Raw genomic sequence first — 23997 nt, forward strand, 5'->3', positions numbered from 1 at the left:
ATAAATGAGTGAAAATGTATGTTACAAGTAAAAACTGAAATAATAAAAATAAATATCTCTGCTGTGAATTATTGTGTTCAACTTAGGCAAAATTACTTCAGCAGGTGTGAGGTGTCTTAAAATCTATTAACGAGCTGCTGAGGACTCTCGCCATTAAAAACAAAACACAGTATATTCCTGTGGGGACAGACTTAAGGCTTTGATTTTTAAAACGATCAATATCATCTTCATCTCTCTCTTTAGAAAGGTCGCTCAAAAGGGCAAAGCCATGTGATACAGCAGGACATCTGTGTTATTGAACGAACCATGTGCAGTTCTGAGGCGAGACGGTATGTCAGCCAAGCAGATTCGTCAGACATTGTGGCCTTGTGCCTCTGAGTTTTGTCAACACTCCGTTCTTTGATCCATGCTCAAAATGTGATACTTATGAGATTAGATCATATGATAACAGGATGAAAAAGTGAAGTCTCGAGAAAGGGAGGCCGAAAGATATCACATGTAGAGTGGAGACACCCATCCACTGATAAATGATGTCTTGCTTGAGGTCATGCACTGCAGAAGACGCAAATTGGTGCTGAAGTGGGACAGGAAAGAGCGCCAGCTGGTAACATGCTCATACCAGGCAACACAGCGACAGAAAGGCTTCCCTGCTCCATGCATGGCGTACCTGAGAGGAGATCCAATGAGAGAGGTGGGTGGGGTGGGGTTACTCCCTGCGTTGTGTCGCCGCCGCACCGCCTGCCGACGAAACGTGCTACGTTCGCGCCGAAATATGACCGTCTCCTCACTCCCCGGGGCTGTCATGGTGAGAGACATCATCGGCCAGTCAGATTGGACGTTTCCTTTCTTTGAGAGCTTTATGTGGACATTAGTGTGAGGTGATATTTCCACGTGTTATGCAGAATTGCAGCGACATTTCAAAAACAAAGCAACAGCAGTTACAAAATCTGCTGCTTGAACTTTAAACCACTAATGAGGAGTTTCACTCCAGAAATGCGACTCACACTGCAACATGACTGACACAAAAACACCAAACAGGGTGCACTGTACTGGTGGTTTTGTGGCTGAAATGTGAGCAATAACATCTCCCAATTCCGTTCTAGCTGGGGGGCCTTTGTTACACATCATGCCCTTCGCTCTCTCCCTCATTTCCTGTCTCTGCTTTCACTATCAAATCCCACACAAATAATCTGAGAACAATACTGAAACATATGTCTGAATATGTCTGTGACACATGTTCTGACATAGATATGTAGCACTGAAAACAAGCTTTATGACTTTTGCTGGACGGCCCCGAATTTCCACATATCCTCCTGAGTCAGTTCCTTTAAAGTAAAAAAGAAAGCAGCAATAACCCATTCTTCCTTTAAAAAAAAAAAAAAAGTTGAATGCAAAAGGAACAAAACACACTATCCCAATTCAATGCATACAAGGGTTAAGCTCATGGTGGCTAATGTTAGCAGACTTTAATTAGATATTGCTGTTTAACTGCCATGACTGAATCAGTCTGCTGACTGCATGACTCTCTTGTGCTTCTCTTATGCTGAATTTGAATTTACCATTACCCTGTCAAACCTTACACAGACTTGCTTTAAAGCATTACCATTGAGCAACCAGGAGGGAGGAGAGCTTCTCCAATGGGACCGAAGGCAGAAGAACTTAAAAGAAATTTATCCTTGTGATAAAAAAACATTTCATATCTGTGACACACTAAAGCAGAGGGTAACAGAAGCATGGACAGAAAAACTACTAGATGCACCAGAATGACTGTAAATGTTAGCTAACTCTAGCTAAATTTAGCTAATCATAGCTTGGAGTGTGTCAACGGGTCAGGCTCTAGTGACAAAGCTCTCATGTATATTAAATTGACAACTACTGACCACTTCAAGTCCAGTCAAAGACAGTTTTCAACTATTCCAATGCAATGAATTCCCCAATATGGACCTGACTGTGACCCTGCAGGAATCAGGTTCATAAAAGCCCAAGCAGCAGGAATCAAATGAGAATCAAACACTAATTATGATGTTTTCCAGCCAACAGTTGACATGCCTAGGCGTATCCTGCTGCTAATATTGTTCATCCCAGGAGGTGTACAATCAAGAAAACTAAGAAGCAATCAACAAAAACAATGAAAAATGTCCACAGCACATTCTATAGAAGCCAAACATCAGGAACCATATCAAGAACTTTGACAAAAAAACAAGAAATGAGTCTGCAAGTTCAAAGAGTGTGGGGGTAGGGAATGTCTGCTTGACTCAGTGTGTATGACACTAATAAGAGAGCTGCTGTTTGTCTAACCTCAGCACAAAGCACACACTGTGCCATCATGCTAACAGTGATATACACAAGGAACGCTATGCTTGGGTCAGAATTGTCACTCCATGGAAACTCACCATGGTTACACTGAATGAGCAAGTCAGACAACATCTCTTATGCAGCCCCACATGCACGCACGCACACACGCACACGCACGCACGCACACACACACACACACACACACACACACACAGAAGCAAGGCTAATGTCTGGATGACTGCACCAAAAACAATCTCTGTTTTATCAATCCTGTCATTATGTTCCTGCTAATATTCCAGAAAGCAGCTATCCGGTAAAGTGAGCATGATATATGTTTTCCAGCTAAAGTGTGTGCAATACACATCAGAAGCATCATTCAGTTATCACTTAAACAATCCAAATCTGCAAAACAAGCAAAAACAACAAAAGCAGACTTATAATGGTGCCTATATTCTATCTAAGACCACATCAGTGTAATACAGTTCTGCTGATTATTCACAAAATAGAGCGCATGTGAGTGCATGAGAGTAATCACTAACGGTAAATGTGTATAGGATTAAACACAAAATTTCTTGTGATGCATTTCAGTGACGGACTAGTCATCAAAGACTCGAAGTAAACGAGACAGACTGCAATGTGTACAGTATGCTGGAGCGCTGTGTGTGGTACATACCCCGCAGGGAAGCAGCAGTGGCATCCTGAGGCTCAGTGAAAGCTGCCTGGTTGGGCAGACTGTTTCTGGAGCGGGTCACCGACTCCAGCTGGGAGGCCCGACCCAGCAGGGATGCAGCATCCAGGACTTCCCCTTCTTTGGCTTCCAGGTCTGACTTGGAGGTGGTAAGGGGCCGAGGCCCAGCTGGAGCTCCTAGGCGGCTGGGATCATTAAGGCAGGCAGCCGTACCACTGTCCAAACTCAACACTCTGGCATGTGTTTTGGCACTGCCTGTGCTGGGGATGCGGCGAGACGTGCGCCGCTTCCCTCCGGTTCTCTCCCTTCCTGCCTCAGATCCTGCCGCAGCTTTCACTGTGGAGGAGTTGGAGGCTGGGTTGGCTGCAGTGTGCTTGGCTTTTGGGGCCCTGTAGCAGCCCTCTGGTGAGTGGCAGGAGCGGGAGGTGGTGCTAGATGTGCTGTCTGTGCTTAGGTGGTGGCCGGAGTGGAGACTTGAGGCACAGCTAAGTTCACTCTGATCGCTGGAGTCTTCCTCTCCACCTCCCGTAAACACAGCACTACAAGGCTTGGCCATACCGCGCAAAGATATGTAGTCCCGGTGACGGCTGGCATCGAAGCTACTTGCCCTTTTCTTGCCGGTGCGCCGGCGTCCACTGCGCCCTGTTGACAGGGAGGAAGTCCTCTGAACAATGTTGGCTGACTTTGGTTGGATGTCAACTTTCACCTGCTCCTGCTCCATGGCAGCTACACCTGTAGAGCCGTCAGCACTGGTCCTGATGCCAGGCTCTTCCTGGCACCTGCCAGATTCTACCAGCTCTTGGGTTGCAGAGGATGGTGTGTCAGCAGGTTGTTTAGCAATCAGCTCATTGGCATGAGGGTTTTTATTGGCTTCCCTGGAGGGAAGGTTACTGAGACCTCGAGAACTAATACTGCCGAGGCTAGAAGTCCTGCCGCCTGCAGGAGCAGATACAGCATCTACTCTGTCCCGTACACGTTCATCTCCTGAAAGCGAGAGTAGGCTCTCCACGTGTGTTGAACTGGTCTGTTCACTGTGAAAGCTGCTGACAGTGCTGTTGGTGTCCCTGTCTGTGCCACTGCAGTAGCTCTCAGTGGAGCCACTACTGCGAGTACTTAGGCTCCTCAGGCTATCAGCACTGCGCTCCCCTCCTTGGGACTTTCCTCCTCCACCGGAGCCCTTCCCCCCACCACCCACCTCCACTTGGTACAGTCCTGAGCTACCTTCCCCTGCCTCCCTGGAGGCCGAACGGGCTACTTTGCGCGGTTCTTTGTGCCTATAACACTCTATCCCCGAGGTGGAGGGCACAGCTTGGTCCTGCTGGTACAGCCGCTCTGCCCCCTCTTGGCCACACAGCCCTGGCCTGTGAGGTCTGGCAGTCTCCAGCTCACACACAGGGTCAAGGCCGCCTCTCCTGGGCGGAGGGTATAGAGCAAAGTCTGGCAAACATGGGTCGGGGAAAGCAGAACCCGCCGAGCTAGATGTCCGAGGCAGGCCCCGAGAACGGAGCTCCTTCCTAAAAGTCTGAGATTGCATGGATGCATGAGTGGTCACTTCTGTGTCACAGGAGGAGTGTGACAGGCTGAAGTGATAAGCAGCAGAGTTACAGAGATCAGCAGGCTCCCTGGACAGCTCGGAAGGACACAAGGAGGTTGACGGCTGCAAGGAGGCAAAGGAGTCATTGGGAACAAGGCAGTACATCTTCGTGTCTGATAGCAGATCTAAATGGACACAGAGAAAACAAACATTACAATGGTGCAGGAATGTCACAGTTAGTAACATGGGAACGATTTCTGTTTGCATGTGAACGCCATGTTGGTTTACCATGATCGTGGCTGCAGCTCTCAACAAGAGTCAAACTGATGTCATCTGAAGTCTTTCCCGCATCTCCTGCAAACATGGGGAGAACGCATTTAAGGGATGACATGTTTAATCAACTATTAATAAATTCACAACCACTAACCCTGGCCTACACAGAGGATATAAAGAAATAGATACCCGTGCCTTCATCTCAGAATCCCTACTTCGAGGAGGTGCACATGCATTGAACAACCAAATATAATGGAAAGATAATGCCCTGATGGCTGTACAAGATAACCTTTGAACAATGATGTAATGGTTTAGAATGATGCTCTTTGTAATCACTGCTGCTCAAATCCTGCAAGTCTTGCTTGGTCATAATTCCCGGGAGTCTGTGACGGACAGTCTGAGAGGAAGGAATCCTTGAAGGGAAGAGGATTAAAATGCTAAACCCCAGCAGAGTCCTCGTCCCACTTCATACCATTTCCTGTCATCCCAAACTGTCAGCTAATTAGAATGGCATCGAACAGACTGACTGAATTATTCAGACGACGCAGTCGCCTCACTCTAACACTCGGTACAATAGTCCCAAAGCAAAGCTACAAGTTCATTTATTATCTTCTTCTCTGAATTCCAATAAAGAGTTCCTGTAGAATGACTCCCATGCTGGGTCTTACACTGTAATACTTTTTTTTTCCACATCAGCAGTGCCCATCTAAAGCCGTCTCATCTTGGTGTGACTGCTGAGGTCATGATAGCGCTGAGTCAGACTACATCTCCCAGGCAGCTGGGGTGATCATGGTCAGGGATGTGGCGATCCCGTAAAAAGGAAATACATCACAGTCGCAAAGAAGGTTGTAAAGCCAAAAGTGTAACAGTGTAATGTGCCTGTAAAAAGTTACACAGGAAATGACGATATCAGACAAAACTGTCAGCTTCTTCCACTCTGTTTCCATCTTCAGTCTGGCACTGAGTCCGCTCTAACTGATTTCTGTGGAGGAGGGGGATTTGATTTTTCCTAACCAATCACCAGAACCCAACGTATCCACTGATACTGATGTGTAACGATGCGAACGCACTGGTTTTGCCAGGATTTTAAGAGTGTAGTGAAGTGAAATAAAAACAACAACATGATGGTGTTAGTCCCACCCGTGGCCCTGACTGCCTTATCTTAAGTCCCCCGTGGTGTTCACTGGATCGTGTGCTTTTTCAGACAAGAAATCGCTGTTTCATCACATGATCTCAGATGAATAAGTCAAATCGGTGGAGCTGGTGGGTTCAGAGGTCTGGACCCAGCAAACATACGCACAGAGAACAATGATTTAAGTGTACATGACAAGGCAGTCATAGTTACCTTTGGCTACTGTTGCTCTCCCATGAGTGGATGCAATCTGAAATTCAAATAAAAAGATAAGTCAAGCCATTTGTCTTTTGAAACAGACAGTCAGGGTATCAAAAGAAAAGTTCTGGAGCAAAACGTTCACAAAGACAAACCGACTAGGCGAGTGATCATCAGAGAAAACAACGTCCAAAGGAAGAAACTATTGGTGTATTACAAACAGCCGGCGCCTCTTCACTGTCACAGAAAACTTTTGGCTTGTCTTCCCACTCAGTACACGGCAGCTGAGGAGAACATGCTGGCTGATTAGCGACTCAAGGACACACAGTGCAAAGACGGAGAACACAGCACCCATGGGGATTCAGAGGTTAAATATATCTCACAGAATAAAACAGCGAAATAACTTTGAATATTGAAGGAGATATCAGCTGACAGCAAGCTACGTGAGGGCCATTCCTAAAAGAAAAAACACACACACACAGACACACACACAGACACACACAGAGACACACACATGCGCACACACACACAGAGAGCTCCTTCTTCTAGTCAAGCAATAACAAAAGTGACATTTTTAAACTTGGACTTTTACTCCTTAGGTTTGTCTCAGCTATTTGTGGGCGTTTCTGTTCGGACACAGTCAGCACTAAGGCTGGGCGATCATTTCTATTTTCATATCGTCCAATCGTGGTTACTCGAGATTGCTGACAGGTGATCTGAACGGGTGGCAGGAGTTGGAGGGGGTGGAGGTAGTTACGTCACAGCACGCCAGTAAAATGCCAGCATGGATGACTTGGTGTTAGTGACCCAGAAAAACATAATATCTTCAAACTTGTGTTCATGAACATTATGGGTTTTACCCTGATGCCAAAGTCACCCTGAGGACACTATATGGCCTCTCTGCAAGCTATAGAAACGATGCCAGCGAAGTGCAACGATATGACGGCTTCATGTTATCTTATCTTTAATATCACAATCCAAATCACATCCTTAACTCCTCTTATGGAGCGCAGAGCAGAGTTTTGGCGAGCAGGCTCATGGAGAACGGAGATGCAGGGTGTCGGATCCGTGGAAAAGTGACGGCAAACTGGTGCGTAATTAAGGATTTAAAATTCACTGGGGCTCAGCGGGACATGTCGCTGCACCAGAAACATCTTTAAATGAACAGTAGGGCACAGACTCTAGAACTTTTTATTAACATCTTAGTTGTGATAGTGAGTTAAGTTAAAAATCACCCTGATACAGTTGTAGGAAAAACCAGCTGTTGATCATCTGTCCAATCATCGATATGTGACCTGGTCTCCGATGGGAACAAGCCAAGCAAGCGCAGTATATGTCACACTGATCTCGGAGGCAGCTTAAAAACTCTCAGCAGATGACGCTTTTTGTGGGATAATCAAATATTGTTCCCAGTAGTGTGTAGCAGTAGTATACTGATTTCCTCTGTCCTCTGTCACACAAGCCGTGAATCACAGAACAACTTGAATAAACATTCAGCAAGTGAAGCTTTGGGATGATCCAGATGTTCCATTTGAAATACAAACACAATCTCTGAAACTAAATCATGACCTAAGGACTCAGTTTCACTTAACATGAGAATCCTGTTTATGTTCCAATCACAAAGCAGATCTTGTGTTTGCTTATTAGGCCTGATACAGGACGTCAAAAAACACTGCTGACAATTCATTTTCTGTTGAGCAGCTAATCATTTAACCGATCATTTCATTTGAAGCAGGGAGTAATTTGAAACACAGACTCACTTTAAGTGCAGACAAGATGTACAGTTTGACAGTAAACTGAAACAGTACCCTGACAGTAAACAACAAACAGTTGGCCTGAATGTTAGAACGATGCTTGTTTGCCTTGTCATCCGGTGAGAATGATAATAAGGGGAGTCTTATGTACACAGCGCGGTATGCAGTATGCATAAGGCCAGTGCTCTGCTTACCTGCTGGTTAGACTCCATCCCAATATAGGAGTTCCTGGAACTGCAGTCCACTGGTGGAGTCTCTTGTCTGATGAAGTCTGCCATCTCGATACCCCCTCCCGGGTCCCTGTACAGACACACAAACACATGCACAGACTTGTATCATCAGCACAGGCACAGTGCACTGCCTCCCTTAAAGTGAACGGTGCCATTCATCTTGTTCAGATGATGAGTACAGTAGGTTGAGTTATATGTCATTTATGCCCTGACTCAGTTCAGAGGAAAACTTATGTAACTTTATTAACCAGGCGTGTATCTCATATCCTTTTTAAGGGTTTTGAAAAATGAACTGAAGGAGTGAAAACAGATGAAAGGATCCATGTAGATTTTCTCCAGGTCTATATTTAGCCCCGGACGTGCTTGTTTAACCAGTTGGTATGTCGAAACAAACAACTTGCCAGGGATTGTCTATAAATCATTTCCATATGCCAAAACCGTTTCATAACGGGTCAAACCACAACACAAACACTCCAAGTAATGAACTCCAACACGCCGGGCGGCTGAACGGAGACTGGAAAAAAGGACCAGTCAGGGGAAAATGAGTGGGCGGTGGTGCACAAACACCTTAATCAACTTCAGCTTGACTTGTCTGCTCTACTGTAAACTCAAACAACCTGGAATGTAACTCCAGATGTGTGGGCAACGCTGCAACTGCGTCTGCCCGTGTGGTCGAGGGCTCTCATTCTTCTCGCTGCCTTTCCCCTCTCTCAGCATCCTGCTAAGCACTCTCTCTGGAATGTGAATATGAGTCACTTCTTCGAGTCATGGGCACTGAAATGCTGGAACCTCCCTGGCTTTTGTTCCTTCTGAATGAGGGCTAAACCTCTCGACTGAAGAAAAGATGAAGGCCTGGCATTCAGAGGTGGGGTAACGCATTATGTTGTCCGTTTTTAATAAGGAACAGTACTTGTTACGTAATGGTAACCGATGACATGATTGATGTAAATTGCTTTTTTTAACATGTGTAATTCATTAGCTGCTGATGTTATTGTTCTTCCAGATTGTTTCGTTTTTGAGATGAGACACACAAGATAAAGGAACAACTTCCTACAATACCAAAACTTAACCTCTTATACGACAGAAAGAAATCCATAATTACCCTGATTAAAGCATTAATTTGCACATATTTCACTGTCACCATACTTGGCTTTCTAAATATATGGGTTGCATATTAAACTCTGTATCTTTGTGCATTGAGGATATTCAGTGGCTTTGGGGAAAAAAACAGTCTTTCCTGATCTATTAAGGCACTCTGTTCAGATCATCTGCTCTACAAAGAAACCTGTAGCATGAGATCAATAACAAGTTCTATCACGTAATTTTATGAGCCAGTATTCATGTGTCTGTACACGCGCACACGGACAGACACACGCACACACATAGGGACATAAAAGACACACATACCACTCTAACAAGGTTAGCTTCTGCATAGCGAGCGCCATGGCAGCAGAGCAGGACATTAAAAGAACAAATGAAAAACCAGCAGCATACTGGGTACAACGGAGAGAGAAAGGACCTTAAAGGTGCCCTGTGGAGTTTTCTGACCACTAGAGGTGCTCTGGAGGGATGTTTTTATGAGTGGGCCCCTGTTTTGTTTGTTCTTTCACACAAGGATGTGGGTGATGTGATACACGTTCCCTTACACTGCAGTATATCACTGGCCTACAAGTGGCTGTAACGCACCAGGAAAGACAGCAATACACCAGCAAGTGCAGACTGCAGGCAAATAGACACGAATGTAAACAACGCAGGTTTGAGAATTAAGTAGAGACAAAACAAAAAACAATAAATTGCCTTTGAAAATATTTCATCAAGAAGACAATGCATTCCACTCATTTGTTCAGCCTCAAGGATACAAGTGTGTTTTGGTGAGTAACACTGAATGTAAACAGAAACGCTGTTTACAAGAAAACTCCACAGGGTACTTCATACAAATGAGGCCAGCGTTCGGTGTCAAAGCCAAGCAACAAAACTGTAATGCGTTTTAAAACAAAGCTCAACGACACACTTCTTAGCACAACCCGTAGTGTTGACAAATGCTTTGTATTTACAGCAATTCAACAATGGTGACGGTGATGGTGTTGGTCGGAGGACTGTGAGGGCCATGGCAAAACCTTTCAGGTGGTCCATTGTGGATTTTGAGGCGTGTTTAGGATCGTTGTCCTCTTGTAGAGGCCAGTCTCTTTGCAGCAGCAGCTGTTTTTACAAACACTGTGATGTTTGCAGCCACTGTTTGCTGCTATTTAATTCAATCCAATCTTCCCTCAACCACTGAACTGTTCCTCGTGCCACTGGCTGCAACACAAGCCCAAAGCATGATCAATCCACGCCCATGCTTGATAGCTGAAGAGGTGTTCCTTTCATGAAATTCTGCACACTTTTTTCCAGATATACCCTGGTAGTTCAACTTGCATGGTATGTTATCATCTAATAATTTGAACTCAGCCTCAAACATCTGTTGCCTATGATATCTCTCTCTCTCTCTACACACCAAGTTGATGAAGGTGAAAGGAAGAAATTATAATGTTACTAGTTACTTTCCCCATCACTGCTGCTGTTGCTACTGAAATCCTTTAAAGCAATACATTGATTCTCTATGCAGCAGCCTGCGTCTTCTCACATGTTACCACTTGAAGACCAGACCTTTGACCTCAACTACAACAGACAACTCCCGATTACGTCACCTTTAAATGAATCAACGCACTCCATAACCACGCCCCATGTGACTTCTCACCATCACTGATCAAGAAGAATGATGTCCTCCACCTAATAATGCTCCTACACAGCCTTCACAGAATACTTCGTCTGCCTCATCATCTGAGCAGCTTAGTCACACTCATGGAACGTCTTTGTCCCACATCTCCACATATCAAATCCACCGCTTGGCTGTGCAAGACATGAACTTACCCTGGGCCATTGCTGTCCTCCCCACGGGTGACACCGCCATCATTAGCCCCCTCAGTGCCACCTCTGCTGCCCTGACTCTCCTTGGCCTGGTGCTCCACCACCTCCCCCTCATCCAGGGCATGGTGGAGGCGGTAATTCACCGTCTTCAGCAGCAGGAACATGGCAGCAATCACACCACAGTAGATTCCCACTATCACCATGGTTGGCTGCAGGGCCTGGGATTAGAAAAAGAAGCAGAAGTTAACTGGTGAGGGGTATCTTTAATATCATAGTGGGAACACAGGCAAAAAAAACCTCTGCACCCGACAAATGACTACAAATCAGGTAGGCACTTTAATAATGTCTTGTTTGAAGGACACTGGGTCATGACGAGTGGCAGTCGACGGATGAAGCTCACACAGGAAACAAACCTGTGGAAATGCAACCAACTACTGCATCAAAGTTAGCTCCTCTAAACACAGCTGACCAAAAAATGAAATGCATCATTGCGCCCATTGTGCCAGTTATTTATGACGCACACCGGCAGCGTTTTAAAAACTACTGCATTCAATTATCATTTTCATGGGGAAGCTGCCAAGGAAGCAGGCTTCATTTTACCACATGGTGTCTGAGCTCCATCTTCTATGCTCCGCTGTCCTTGAGATACCCCGCTGCATCTGTTTGCAGTTATTACAAACAGCGGCACCACTCAAACCTGTGGCTCAATATAAACCACAAAGCTGACCAAATCCAAGAATAGAACTGAAACCACGAACTGATTCGAAACATCAGCACCTCAGTATAGAAGTTAGTATGCCATTTCCTGACCTGAGTACATTTGTAGAGGTGTATTTGAAAAACACAGTGACATTTCACTCTCTTCTGTGACGAATCTGGACTTGACAGCCTGATAAAGAGTAATCATTTGACATGAGGAAGACACACAAGTGGACTGTAACTCAAACTGATATGTCAAGCCCTTCTGAGTAGTTTAGAAGCTATCACAGGAGCAAAAGCAAACACAGAGCAAACCAAACAGGCAAACAAAGACCTCTTGTGGCAAATGGACTGAGCAAATAGCAGCCAGCCAGTCTATTGAGTCTGCTGCTCGGACATTAAAGTTACCAGATTACTGATACATCCCTGTCAGCTGTGCTCCTGCAGCCACAGCTGGTAGCTACTGAAAACCGGTGACACCGCAAATCACTACCGACAGGAGGAAAACAACTAGATAAGAGGGGGTGGGGGGGTGAATTTCACTGATTAACATTAGAGTCTGACACAATGTAATCGACTGCTCGTACCCTAACGGACCTTAACCGCATCACTTTGATAAAGGCATAGTTTTAACAAAAGAGCATTCTGGTCCAATCTAGTTGGTGGATGGTAAAAGCTGAGGGGGCAGCCATTTAAAGATTATTTTGTTGAATTTGTCCTTTACATGCGGTTAACCTGCTTAGAATTCAGACAAGCTTCTGGTTTTACAAAATATTTTGAGTGTAGTTAAAATATTCCGTGTCGTTTCGTTAGTTTAACGGGACGTTACATTGTCTGCGCTCCAGATAATAGACTGAGACCGACCGTTAGTATCCTGTGGCAGCTAACCTAACGGACACTTGGCAACTTGCGTTGTCAACAGTCATGACAAAAACACAACAAAAGGGACCATAAAGGGATTAAAAAGGCAACACGGCTCACCATGTAAAGTGTGAAGGGGAAACATAGCAGAAACAGCCAGATGTACAGATGTAAAGCGTTGACGAATGTATTCTGATCGGGGTCGTAGTACCATCCGCCTGTGACTGAAGCCCAGACCCCCTGCCTCAGGATCTGTAGAGTCTGCGACCCCATGTTGTTTTATCCCCTCCGACGAATCCGAGCGGAACCGACCAACGGAACAACCGGGGTGACACGCTGGCTAGTCGTCGTTCAACATGACAAACGGTGCTATGTTTTCAGACACTGGCCTGAGAATCCCCTCTGCAGCCATCTTCTCTGCTGCTAGCCAGCCAGCTGGGGCACTGTTTCCAGTCCTCCACAGAGGAGACTCCTATCCCACCACGCCCTGCGAGAAAGTTCTTCTTCGTGGCATCGGCTGCCACTGTCCACACTGAATATCTATTAAAATATATATGCAACATTGCAATGGGCTTCGCCCTTTGTGTCATCCGCTTGATGGTGAAAACTGATTTCCTGCGCGACTGTGGGCGTTTGACCAGAGCTTGACTCCACGCAGTGATTTCAGAGAGCACAAATACATGGAATAAAACGGATTTTTAGGCAATTAGGAGCTCGGGCCAAACATGACCAAATGGCGACACCTGCTGGTCATACTCTCATTTTCTAAATCATTTGCTGCGTAATTTATATCCCTTTGTAAGTTTAAAACCAAAATTTATCAGTGTTGGAAGAATTCAGATTAAGTAAAATGCACAAATATAAAAACACTCCGTTACAAAGTAAGAGCCCTGCATTCAAAAACCTACTTACATTTTTATACTTTTGTACCTTTCTCTAATATTTGCCTTTTTTGGAAAATAAGATAAAATAATAGGTTCTTCACCTACAGCAGGGTATATCAGTGTTACAGTAGCAAAGGGAAAAGTGCAGTAACGAGAAGCATCAGTTAAAAAAGCAACATATGACAAATAAGTAAACAATGAAAGTATAAATGTTATTTAAATGAAACCAAGTGAAAGGTTTCAAAGAGAAATGTCTCTTCAGTGGTACTGCAAACAATGTATATCCATCTGAAACATGACAAGGTCCTCAACTAGACGCAGCTATTTCTGTGAGGGGTCACAAGCCAAAAAGCTTGGAAACCACCAAATTTATGTTTAACAATACATTGTCATAAGAAAATTTTTCTTTATTTGGAAATTCATGAGTATCTTCAGCAGTCAGGTATTTGTAGAGGAGTGAAAATACTTTACTACAATACTTCCCTCTGGAATAGAGTGAAAGTATAAAGGAACATAAAATGGAATATCTCAGAGTACAAGTACCTCTAAATGGTTTTTAAGTACAGTAAATGTTACTTTTCACAACTGAGGATCATCATGTTTGGTGAATGTAGTTAGACACTAAAGGCTGAATTAACCTCAGATCTGATAGAAATGCCTTCAGTTATGATCTGTTGAGTATGAGTCAGCAACAAATGTGTTTTATTTCAGATGGTATTTTGTTCAGATTGTGAGGAAAAACTGTGATCAGCAACGACGTTTGCTTGTCAACAGCCAAACAAATCAGGACACAGTAGCTGGTACATTTTAATGGAAAAACACACAGAGTATTCCTGAAAACAAACAAACAAACAAGAAAAACAGATTAAAGTGTTTGTAATTAAAGAGAGGTGCTCGAGTCAAGATGCTTTTTGCTTTTCAGATGAGATAATGCTTTATGACACATCCCCCTGTAAAGCACACTAGAAATTAAACTGTCCTCTGAAGTCACCACAACGCAAATATTATGCTGATGTCAACAGTAAACCGACACTGATGCTGAGGTCAGCTTATCATCAGAAAACCTCATCCTTAGCGAATACTGCTAAATGCCTGCTGACATCAAGCAGTTAACCCCTGTCCATAGTACAGCTGCCTGAAACGTCCATGATGCCAAAACTATCAAGTGAGCAAGACTAAGGTTACAGTGTAAGAGTAGTCCTGGCACTCGGACAAGCAACTGCATGAGCCTTTTTGTGGCAGTTCATTCTTAGCATCCTGTAAACTGATCAAGCGAGCAGAGTGGAAAGGGAACAAAAATACTCCCAAGCTGTTCTTTCAGTTAGTGCTGTAGGACTTGCCCACATGCCCTTGCTCCATCTTCCCATTGTGTGAGAATGATGTCACTGTAGCCTTGCTCTCTTCTCAGGAGGCGGTTTGCTCGGTGGAGCTGGGGCAGAGGACTTTGTGGCTGGTTCCCTTTCCTCTTGTTTTACAGTTTCTGCAGGAGGTTCAGGCTCCTTCTTCACCTCAACTGCAATACAAGATCATACATTTAGAGAAGAAGTCATTTATTTTGTGGATATTATGCTATCATCTTCAGAACAGCATCAACATGTGAACACCGTCTACTTGTGATTTCAAATCTAAATAAATTAAATTAACTCTTAATAAATTAACTATTTCAAGATCATACCTGGAATCGGCTTCTCACCAGGCTTTGGCTGAAATTGCAGAAAGAAAAACAATATTACCTAGATCCAATCTCAATAGCATGAAATCGTTTTAATTCTAGGACATTTAAAGTGAAAACTAGATTTCTAGTAGATTTCTGTCGAGTCAGTGTAACAGTAACAGTGTACCTGGTAGAATGTTGGTGGAAACTTGGACCTGAGGTCCAAAAGGAGTGTGTCAACACGGTGCCTCTGAAACAGTGAACTCGGTTCCTCTTTCTTCTTCGACTTGGGCTTGGCCTTTTCTGTAAAGAAGAGTTTTGTTGATCACATTGATCACAGTGTTGCGATGTCAATACAGGAACTATTTAATCTATAACTTAATTCAATGAACTGCCACAACCAACCTCTCTCCTCGTGGTCCTTGAAGTGCCACCAGTATCCTTTGGATGGGTGATAGCGGCAATATGACATGGCCTCATCAAAAGCAGATTGGATTCCGTGGACAGCAGAGAGCTAAAACAGATATGACTGACTCACTCACAATAAAGCCCTTTTCAATAAAGTCCACACAAATCCCTTATTAACAGCCTTTAGAACACATGGTTCCGAGCGTATTTTACAAGATAATATGAGAAATTCTCACCGCTCTGGAGCTGATGACTGTTCCCAGATCTGGGGCCTGATACACAACTCCTGCTATGATGTAGTAGTCAGCCATGGGAACCACTGGAGTATGAAAACATACAGCAGAAGTGGCAACAAGCTCTTCACATGCAAGATTGTATGTGTGTAACCATTTTGTGACAGTAATGACTATCAGATCATATAATCACAATTCTAATTACTGGTATTCAAATAAAATAACTCTAACTCTTTCAGATTGCTGTACTACGGGTATTTTGTTACCAGTGATCACTTTTACGCAGCTGGATAATGATAGGGAGGACACCTGTGGTCAGCTGTATCACTGCTAGGATGCTTATATGGCAATGTCATCTTTATTAAGCAGTAATACAGATGCACGATGTACACATTTCCACAATTGCAGTTTCTGAAAATTCAATAAGGCGTTGCATTGCTCACCTTGTGTTGGTGACTGCCTCTGTTGTTTACGGATTATATAAAGAATTGGCTCCTGAGCATGAAGAAGAATGTACTCCACTCCCACCATCTGACTGAAAATAAGACAGAAACAATGTTTGTTTTCCAAATGTCACACACTACCACAAAACACATTTGACCTTCAAAACAGAACAAGTCCTAATAACTAAATTTGTGTTTTATTTGGTTTTGTTTATTAGAAGCTCCACGTTAATCAACTGATGAATCCTACAATGTATTCACTATCTTATTTGAGCCGATACTACTCCTAGTTTAATGTGACACTTGATTACATTATTTTCAATTTCTTTAAATTGAATTTATGTGCAACTCTCTTTGAAGTGACACCAAATTGCACTATGTAGGATAAACTTACTTCAGATGTTCCAGGGTAAGCCGCTGCATCTTCACTACCTCATTGTTACAGGTTCGGTCGTAGAATGGGTTGCTTCTCTCAGAGAAGTAGTCCAAAACATTTCCAGGGTTAAGAATTGGTACCCAGCCACTGTCCACCCAGGATATCCCGAGAAGGTTGTCTGCAAATTGAAGGAAAAATGTAACGAATATCCTGAACTGGTGGCTGGTCAACTTTAATACATTTACAGTGGTTTCATGTATCACAGCCTCAGGTTGTGGTGTATGGGTCTGTTTAAAATCTATAATAAAAACCACGTCTTAGAAAAAAAAAAAAAACAACTTGCGAAATAAGGTTATTAGCATCCGTTGTAAGTAGTTATCAGTAACGGAGCTGTCGGTGACCGTGTTTGTATGACATTAATTATCCTCCTCCCCTATGAACAATGCTGGAATATAAGTAAGACTAATAATTTGTATCTTTAGTAGCTAATTTACTAAACAAAACAAACCATTCTAGTAGCCAACCAGGATTAGCAAAATTAGCCGACAAATGAATCAAAGCGGACGAGATGCTAACCACTGCTAACGCTAGCTTTTAGCACTAAAACAATGTGGAACCTGCCAACAGCAAATACACACAGAAGTTTTTAGCTCAAGCGTTCAGGTAGAACACGTAAATTACAAGTTTACTGAATGTCACTTCAGGAAAAAACACGACCGCTAAGGACGTTCTGCCAAATAAATAAAAACGGCGACTTAGCTACCTCTGAAGTCCACCGCCGCCATGATGTAAACAAATTGTCTCACATGCTGTACGTCATGTTCACGATGCTTCAGGTCGCACATTGATGACGTCCGCTCAAGCGTTTTGATTAGTTAAATTGGAATAAGTAGAATAAATAAGAGAAAATATGTACAAAAAGGCGCATTTCAACTAACTATAATTCTCTCGGTCTTTTATATCCCCATTTACACACATGCAGTGTGCTGTTGACACTGATTCAAAATGTCATCATTAATTTAAATGATATAGTATTTTTTTCAACTACTATTGCAATATCGTATACGAACTTTCATCTCATATAAAAACCATTAAACTGAATTGCATCAGAGAGATGTTGTGTTATGTTGTCTATCGACTCTATAACCCTATTAAAGATCTTGCAAACAAGCATCAGTTGAAACATTGCGCAAACAGCCATATGTAATAGCTTTCACGGTTCATGGACTTTATTTCTGATCAGCGGCATTTGCTCCAGAGAGCTGAAATTCCAGAGACACACCCAGACAGTTGTTCACTGCCCTGTGAGTGTGACGGGACAGATGGATTTAAGCATGGTGAATACACAAGCTTGCAGGCACTCCAGTGTTGTTGATAAAATGGTAGTCGTAATGAGAGGCTCTTTTGCCAGGGCAACAGGGACGATCGTATTCATCACCTCGCTGTATGCTCCCCCCTTCATAATAGAGGCTCATAACACTATTACCCCGCTTAAACCCAGGTCCGAATGACATCATAGCCTGTCATTAGGGACTTTAGCCTGTCATCAATCTGTCCAACGCGAGCGATCAGGGGGAACAGCAGGCTGCACGAGCAAGAGACGACAGGTTGGATGATCTTTATCTGATTCATCAGAGCAGAGATGACTGCATTCCTCCAATCTGAGATAAGAGGGAGAGACTGGGAGGGATATCTAAGTGGAAGGAGGGGTTGATATTCTCTTACTCTAAGATATTTCGTTTAAGGAAGATGAAATACTGCCAATTTATAAATGAACTCGCATGGAAAGCCCAGAGAGGCAGAGAGAAATCTGATAAAATGAGTCACTGCTCATTAGTCAAAAAAGGCTTTATGGCTTTTATTTTCCTGTAATAACACAAGTCATTCAAGATAAGGAGCAGGAAATATAATGATGTATATTGAGGCAGGGCTATATTTATTTTAATTATAATTTAAAAAAAAAACAAAAAAAACTCTCATGTGATTTTTTTGTCAGTTCAAAAGAAATACGCCGAACATATGCTTGCAATTTCCCTTTGTGACTAAAACACAAGCCAAAATATCTGCAAAGAAAACATTATCAGTGCAGTCTGATTTTAAATAAAGCAGTGTGTCCAGTTTGCAAACAAAATAATAATGAAATCATCGCCGAACAAACTGATGATCGTACCTCTCCTCTTCCTGGTGGAGGACCCCCATGGGACCACTGGCCATGAATTTATCGACCAATCGGCTCGTAGGAGGGGGTGAAGAACAGGCCACAACGGAGGAGCGCGCATCGCGCAGGGTTGCGCACAGAGAAGACGTAGCTGCGACACTGGCGAGTCGAAACGGCCGAGAAGATGCAGTGAAGGTGCCTCTACTGAGCTGCTAATTTACAGTCGGGTGTCAGGGCAGCTACAGTGAAATAACGTCGAAAATGAGCGTGATCCAGACCGGGCACGACGGCAGGGTGGACGGCGGCAGAGGCAGCCACACAGACAACAGCGGCGGCTCCCCGAGGCTCCAGCCGTGCGCTCAGCCTCCCAACAGCAGCAGCAGCCGGACCAAAGATGCCAGATACCAGCAGCAGCAGCAGCAGCTCCAGCAGCAGCAGCAGCAGCAGCAGCAGCAGCAGAGGCATCATGGTGGGTCGATGCTGAAACAACCATCTCACGAGCCAGCCGACGTCGTGAGACGGGCGCTGGACTTCAAGTGCCAAGGCACCCAGTGCTACAAGGATAAGAAGTACCGGGAGGCGATTGGCAAGTATCACCGCGCTCTGCTGGAGATTAAGGGGCTGTGCAGGGTGCTGGGGGATCCGGACACAAGCTCCAAGCCCCCGTCCCCCCTCCTGCCGACCATCAGCAAGTCCAGCACGCTGACAGATGAGCAGAAGGGGGCCATGGAGAATGCGGAGCTGGAGTGTTACAACAGCTTGGCCGGTAAGAGACGTTTCTGTCTCACACACACACACACACACACACACACACACACACACACACACACACACACACACACACACACACACACACACACACACTACACAACACTTATCTGTTCTCTTTTCAACGGAGAAAGATACTGGGAATACTCCAGAGCTCATGAATGATTCATATAGAGTATGAGTCATTCTCAGGCTTACCCCACTATCCTCCTCACATTCTTTTTATATCCACTTCATATTGATATTACATTTGTTCACCCCATGGCAAATCCAGTCATTATATTTGTTATATATGAAAGAATTAACCAAAGAATCCATCCCATCTTGCTGCCTGACAGGTCAAACATTAGTACTTCTGCTGTACAGTGAAATTCTACCATTGGCTCATTCAGCCTTATCAATAACCTTTTCACCCCTCGTGTCTCCTCATGTTCTCCTGCTCAAGCCTGCCTTTTGCAAATGGAGCTGGTGAACTATGAACGAGTGAAGGAATACTGTCTGAAAGTGCTTCACAAGGAAGGAAAGAACTTCAAAGCTCTGTACCGATCCGGCGTGGCCTATTACCACCTCGGAGACTTCCAGAAGGCCCTGTACTACCTGAAGGAGTCACACAAACAGGAACCATCAGGTCAGGACTGAGCCCCAGAATCGCCTGTGTTGGTCCCTGACACAGGTTACAGCGCTTTGTGGTGTTACTCGTGGACCTGCTTAAGACTCTTATGTTGATGGTGATTTAACTAGTTAGTGAATTGATTGCCAGAAAATTAAATGAATTAGATAAATTAACTGAAAACACAAGCTGGTTTCTGCACAAATGTGAAGAAGTGCTTGCTTTTACCCATTTTATACCATTATGAACTGAATACTTGTTCAATACTTAATACTTGTACTCGATGATGATTACTTTAAGTGCAATTTTGAGGAATTTGTACTTTACTTGAATACTTCCATTTTCTAACACTTTCTACTTCAGTACATTTCAGAGAGAAGTACTGTAATTAGACTTAGACTGTTACTTTATTGATCCCAATTTGGGAAATTATTCCGTTGCAGTAGCAGTTTAAACATACAGACAACCACAAAATATATGCAACAAAGAAGAATAAAGATGAGAATGAAAAACTAGGAGAAAAAGAATGTTCTCAAAGAATCTAAGCCTATAAAGTTCATACTTTTCACAACTTTAAATGTATTTATAGATATAGTTATAGCCAACAAAGACTTTTGCTATAAATTAAAGCAACAATCTTCGATTTTCATCATCCCCTTTGGCGGCACCTACGGTGATAAGCAGTAATTGTAGGAGTGTTTTGGACCTCATTTGTTTGAGATTACTGCTTTAAACTGGATCTAAGGTAGTTAAAACTAGCTCCACCTAAACCAGCCACAACATTGAAACGGTGCTTTCATCATTGAAATGCATTAGTAATAATCATCCAGCAATATAATATATGATAACACTTTGACGGGAGCTGTTCTGCTTGATAATGAGTACTTTAAGTTTTAATCTTTTAAGCACATTCAGCTGATAATGCAGTATTTTTGACATTGTTGTATGGCTACTTTTGAATAGAATCTGAATACTTGTTAGAGCACTGTTTTTGGATATTTGACCAAGCATCGTTAAGGTATTAGTCTGTGTTCTAGTAGCTTGTGATGGGTGTTAATTGTGGGCAAGTAAGTAAAGTAAACAATGACTCAGTAATGTGCAGAAATTGGTGGTGGTATCAGTGGATTCCCACGGATCTGACCTGGGGTCACTGAGATGAGCTGGCTGAAAGCATCACTCAGACTGCACCAAATTTAGTTGAGATTGTGTTAAACAAATAGAAAAATTCTACACGTAGTGGCTTTAATCAAAGAAAAAATATAAATAAAATAAAAACGGTTGTTGGTTTCAGCTCTATCTCATACCTGTGAAAGTGTAGTGTTAACCACCTTGAAGCTGGTGAATGTAAAGGCTCAGTGAGACAGGTAAAGGACTCAGGTGAACGTCACAAACCACAGGCATGTTTACTGTGTTGATTTTTCAAAGTTGGGTTTGTTATCAGGTGGTCAGTCAGGACAGGTCAAGCAAAAAAGACAGGCAAGAGGTCCTAACAAGCAGCAAGAAACTGGTAACTAGAAGTCTGGATGCTAAGACAGAATACATTTTGACTGACAGGTGTTACTAATAACATCAGCATTGACTCTTTTCTGTGGCCCAGTGATTACTGACAGTGTTCCACTGAGCTGGCATGCACAATACCAGGACCATGAAACTGAAGCAGCTAAATGGAATCTAGCCATAATATATTTTAGGATTTAGACCTCTGCTTGACCTGCTGTGACATGTCAAAATGTCATCAGAGAAAAGGACTTCCAGCACGGACCCGAGGCAAAGGGACAGGTATATATGGCGGGGAGCTAATCAGGGTATTGGAAACATAATAATCAATGAAAGATTATTCAATTTATTGAGAGAAATAGGACTTGGCCTACTCACCTCCTTTTTCAATGTGAAAGTGGAATTCATCGCCTCGGGAAAAATTCTTTATGACAGCTCTCTTCAGCTCAGATGTTCAAATGGCTTACTGCAGTCATAGAAAATGGACAATAACTGCAGTTTTGGTCATTTTTCACTTGATTTATAACATCATTATTTGTTAGTGTTGATCCAGCGTTGTATGTGGAAACAAGATCATGTTTATTCATAATGACTGAAAAAATATTTCCAAAAACTAGTTCCTGTTGCTACTTTACAATGTCACATGCGCCACTGAGGTCAGTTTAGGTGGAAGATTTATGAGCACATTGATGCACATTTCCTGCCCAGGCAGGAAATAAATCAGTCTTTTCCTGTCTTTGTTTTCCAGACACCAATGTCATCCGCTACATCCAGCTGACAGAGATGAAGATTCGCCGGAATGCCCAGAGGGACAAGAAAGAGGCAACATAAGCACTTGCTGTCTGATGACTTCTCACCTGTCATAAATTTAAGCCCGACTGTGTGCCACCGGCCTTACGCACCATGAGTCAGAGGTCTTGGTTTCACACAATATTTGTTTGCTTTGCCTTGCACAGCATCTGGTGGCCAGTTATGTGATTGAACTACATCATTGTGTGCTTGAAGCATTTTTTTAAAAATTGTACTTGATACCAAGTTTATGTCTCCAAACCGCCAAATTTATCTATTAAGAATCCTGAGTATTTTTTAACCTTTACAAACTGATGCACTGCCAGTCCAAACATTGCACATACAGGCCAACACTTGTGATAGAGACAGGAGCAACAAGATCCTTTGAGTGGATCCAGCATGTCTGCAGGCGAGTGTAACTGTAATTTAGCACATGCCCTCGCACCAGATGTCTTTTCAATGGCATGGCATAAATGAGTAACAACCACCTACACTTCTGTCACCATACTTTGATTTTGAAAGTGCAACAAAAGATAATGATTTTTTTATACTCTGATTATATCTGAAGTGACGGTGCTTTCAGTAAGCAGGTTTTGCAAAGTGCACAGGCAAGGACATCACAAGCACACGGTTGCTAATTGCAGTACAGACTTAAGAGACATATCATAAAATGTAAATATGCTACTTTATAGGAATCATGGAAAATATAATGGAGAAGCGAGCTATTTGTGTTTATTAATGCCAAAACAAAGCACTACATTTACAGCATTTTCTGTATCAACAAATACTGTATGTTTACTGTATGCGTGTAATAAATGTGTCTATTGATTGAAGTACTTTTGTTGTGCTGCAGCAGTTTCCCTTTCATTTTCCCCCTTTTTTTAATGAGCTGAAGTGGATCTATGGAGAAATGCTGATGAAAGCATGTGCAAATAAGTGAAGCTGATTGAAATGATTTTACATATGCCTTTTCACCTAGAATTTTTCAGCACCTGGGGGCAGTGGAAACTGGTTGTGAACAAAACACTATGAAAATAGAACCCTTTAAGTTATGTGACGAACAGTTTCCATTTAAAGCACTGACATAGAGCATTTACCCAGAGACATGTTTTTGGCCACCCAATGAATGAAAGTCCAATATTCAATCTTTTAGCTCTATTTTTGTTCTCTACCTACTCCTGAGTGAAATATGAGGCTCCTTAGCTGCTAAATGTAATGGTACCTAACCATTTCTCACTTGTGGGACTTCTGAAGATATTTCTGAATTTGTCAAAAAATCTTCTAACCATCTGGATGAAAGAATATTCTGTCCACAGCCTGATGAAAATGATTTACCTGTTTCCCAGGTAAATCATTTTCATTTTTCATTGAGTGGCAGACTGATATATATATAACCATTTCAGATGGTTAAAAAAGTCTTTAGGGATTCTGGCAATACCTTTTTAACCAGCAGTAAGTCTGGTTAAACAGCCTACAAGGTTCTTCAATTAACTCCTAAGGGAAATATGAGTCTCTTTCTTCAGCTGCTAGCTAAATGTGCTGCTGCAGAATGTTCACTAGCTAACTGCTAAATCTGTCTGCTGCTAGAAGCTGGATAGCCCACCAT

The 23997-nt window shown here is 43.1% G+C and overlaps 3 protein-coding genes across 5 annotated transcripts in view; 1 reads left to right on the forward strand and 2 right to left on the reverse strand.

Annotated features, from left to right (window-relative positions):
* The window catches only part of pcnx1 (pecanex 1), a 31979-nt gene extending 18961 nt beyond the window's left edge, over nt 1–13018 (reverse strand). For both annotated transcript variants that reach the window (XM_070979258.1, XM_070979257.1), the window contains exons 1-7: nt 12692–13018; nt 11015–11229; nt 8069–8174; nt 6136–6172; nt 4806–4871; nt 2969–4702; nt 668–797 (exon numbers count right to left, since the gene is read on the reverse strand). In XM_070979258.1, coding sequence (XP_070835359.1) covers nt 668–797; nt 2969–4702; nt 4806–4871; nt 6136–6172; nt 8069–8174; nt 11015–11229; nt 12692–12844 — 2441 coding nt within the window. In that variant the 5' untranslated portion in view covers nt 12845–13018. The remainder of the gene's footprint in view (nt 1–667; nt 798–2968; nt 4703–4805; nt 4872–6135; nt 6173–8068; nt 8175–11014; nt 11230–12691) is intronic.
* An 825-nt stretch (nt 13019–13843) lies between these two features.
* Nucleotides 13844–19602, reverse strand: med6 (mediator complex subunit 6). Of its 2 annotated transcripts, none has more exons than XM_070979760.1 (8): nt 17333–17371; nt 16588–16747; nt 16194–16285; nt 15754–15836; nt 15515–15623; nt 15297–15412; nt 15131–15158; nt 13844–14968 (listed from the first exon to the last, which is right to left on the reverse strand). In XM_070979760.1, the coding sequence occupies exons 1-8, from the start codon at nt 17352–17354 to the stop codon at nt 14838–14840; spliced, it is 741 nt and encodes a 246-aa protein (XP_070835861.1). In that variant the 5' UTR covers nt 17355–17371; the 3' UTR covers nt 13844–14837. The 2 variants fall into 2 exon arrangements, with proteins under 2 accessions (XP_070835861.1, XP_070835860.1); XM_070979759.1 differs by lacking the exon at nt 17333–17371 and adding an exon at nt 18740–19602 and having other exon boundaries at nt 13849–14968.
* On the forward strand, nt 18989–23227 carry LOC139342572 (tetratricopeptide repeat protein 9A). The gene is made up of 3 exons (XM_070979761.1): nt 18989–19493; nt 19941–20123; nt 22351–23227. Exons 1-3 carry the CDS (start codon nt 18989–18991, stop codon nt 22431–22433), a joined length of 771 nt encoding a protein of 256 aa, XP_070835862.1. The 3' UTR covers nt 22434–23227.
* Nucleotides 23228–23997: the final 770 nt, after the last annotated feature.

This window comes from Chaetodon trifascialis, chromosome 14 (genome assembly GCF_039877785.1).
Source record: "Chaetodon trifascialis isolate fChaTrf1 chromosome 14, fChaTrf1.hap1, whole genome shotgun sequence".
NCBI classification, from domain to species: Eukaryota; Metazoa; Chordata; class Actinopteri; order Chaetodontiformes; family Chaetodontidae; genus Chaetodon; species Chaetodon trifascialis.

Bases quoted from the DNA above. Each gene is read 5' to 3' on its own strand.
- med6 (XM_070979759.1), bottom strand. From the start codon at position 18,848: ATGCGCGCTCCTCCGTTGTGGCCTGTTCTTCACCCCCTCCTACGAGCC. The intron at 16,286-16,587 runs GTAAGTTTATCC...TCTTATTTTCAG, and splicing joins CTTACCCTGGAACATCTGAA to TCAGATGGTGGGAGTGGAGT. The intron at 15,624-15,753 runs GTGAGAATTTCT...TATCTGTTTTAG, and splicing joins CAGTCATCAGCTCCAGAGCG to CTCTCTGCTGTCCACGGAAT.
- LOC139342572 (XM_070979761.1), top strand. From the start codon at position 18,989: ATGAGCGTGATCCAGACCGGGCACGACGGCAGGGTGGACGGCGGCAGA. The intron at 19,494-19,940 runs GTAAGAGACGTT...CTCCTGCTCAAG, and splicing joins GTGTTACAACAGCTTGGCCG to CCTGCCTTTTGCAAATGGAG. The intron at 20,124-22,350 runs GTCAGGACTGAG...TTTGTTTTCCAG, and splicing joins ACACAAACAGGAACCATCAG to ACACCAATGTCATCCGCTAC.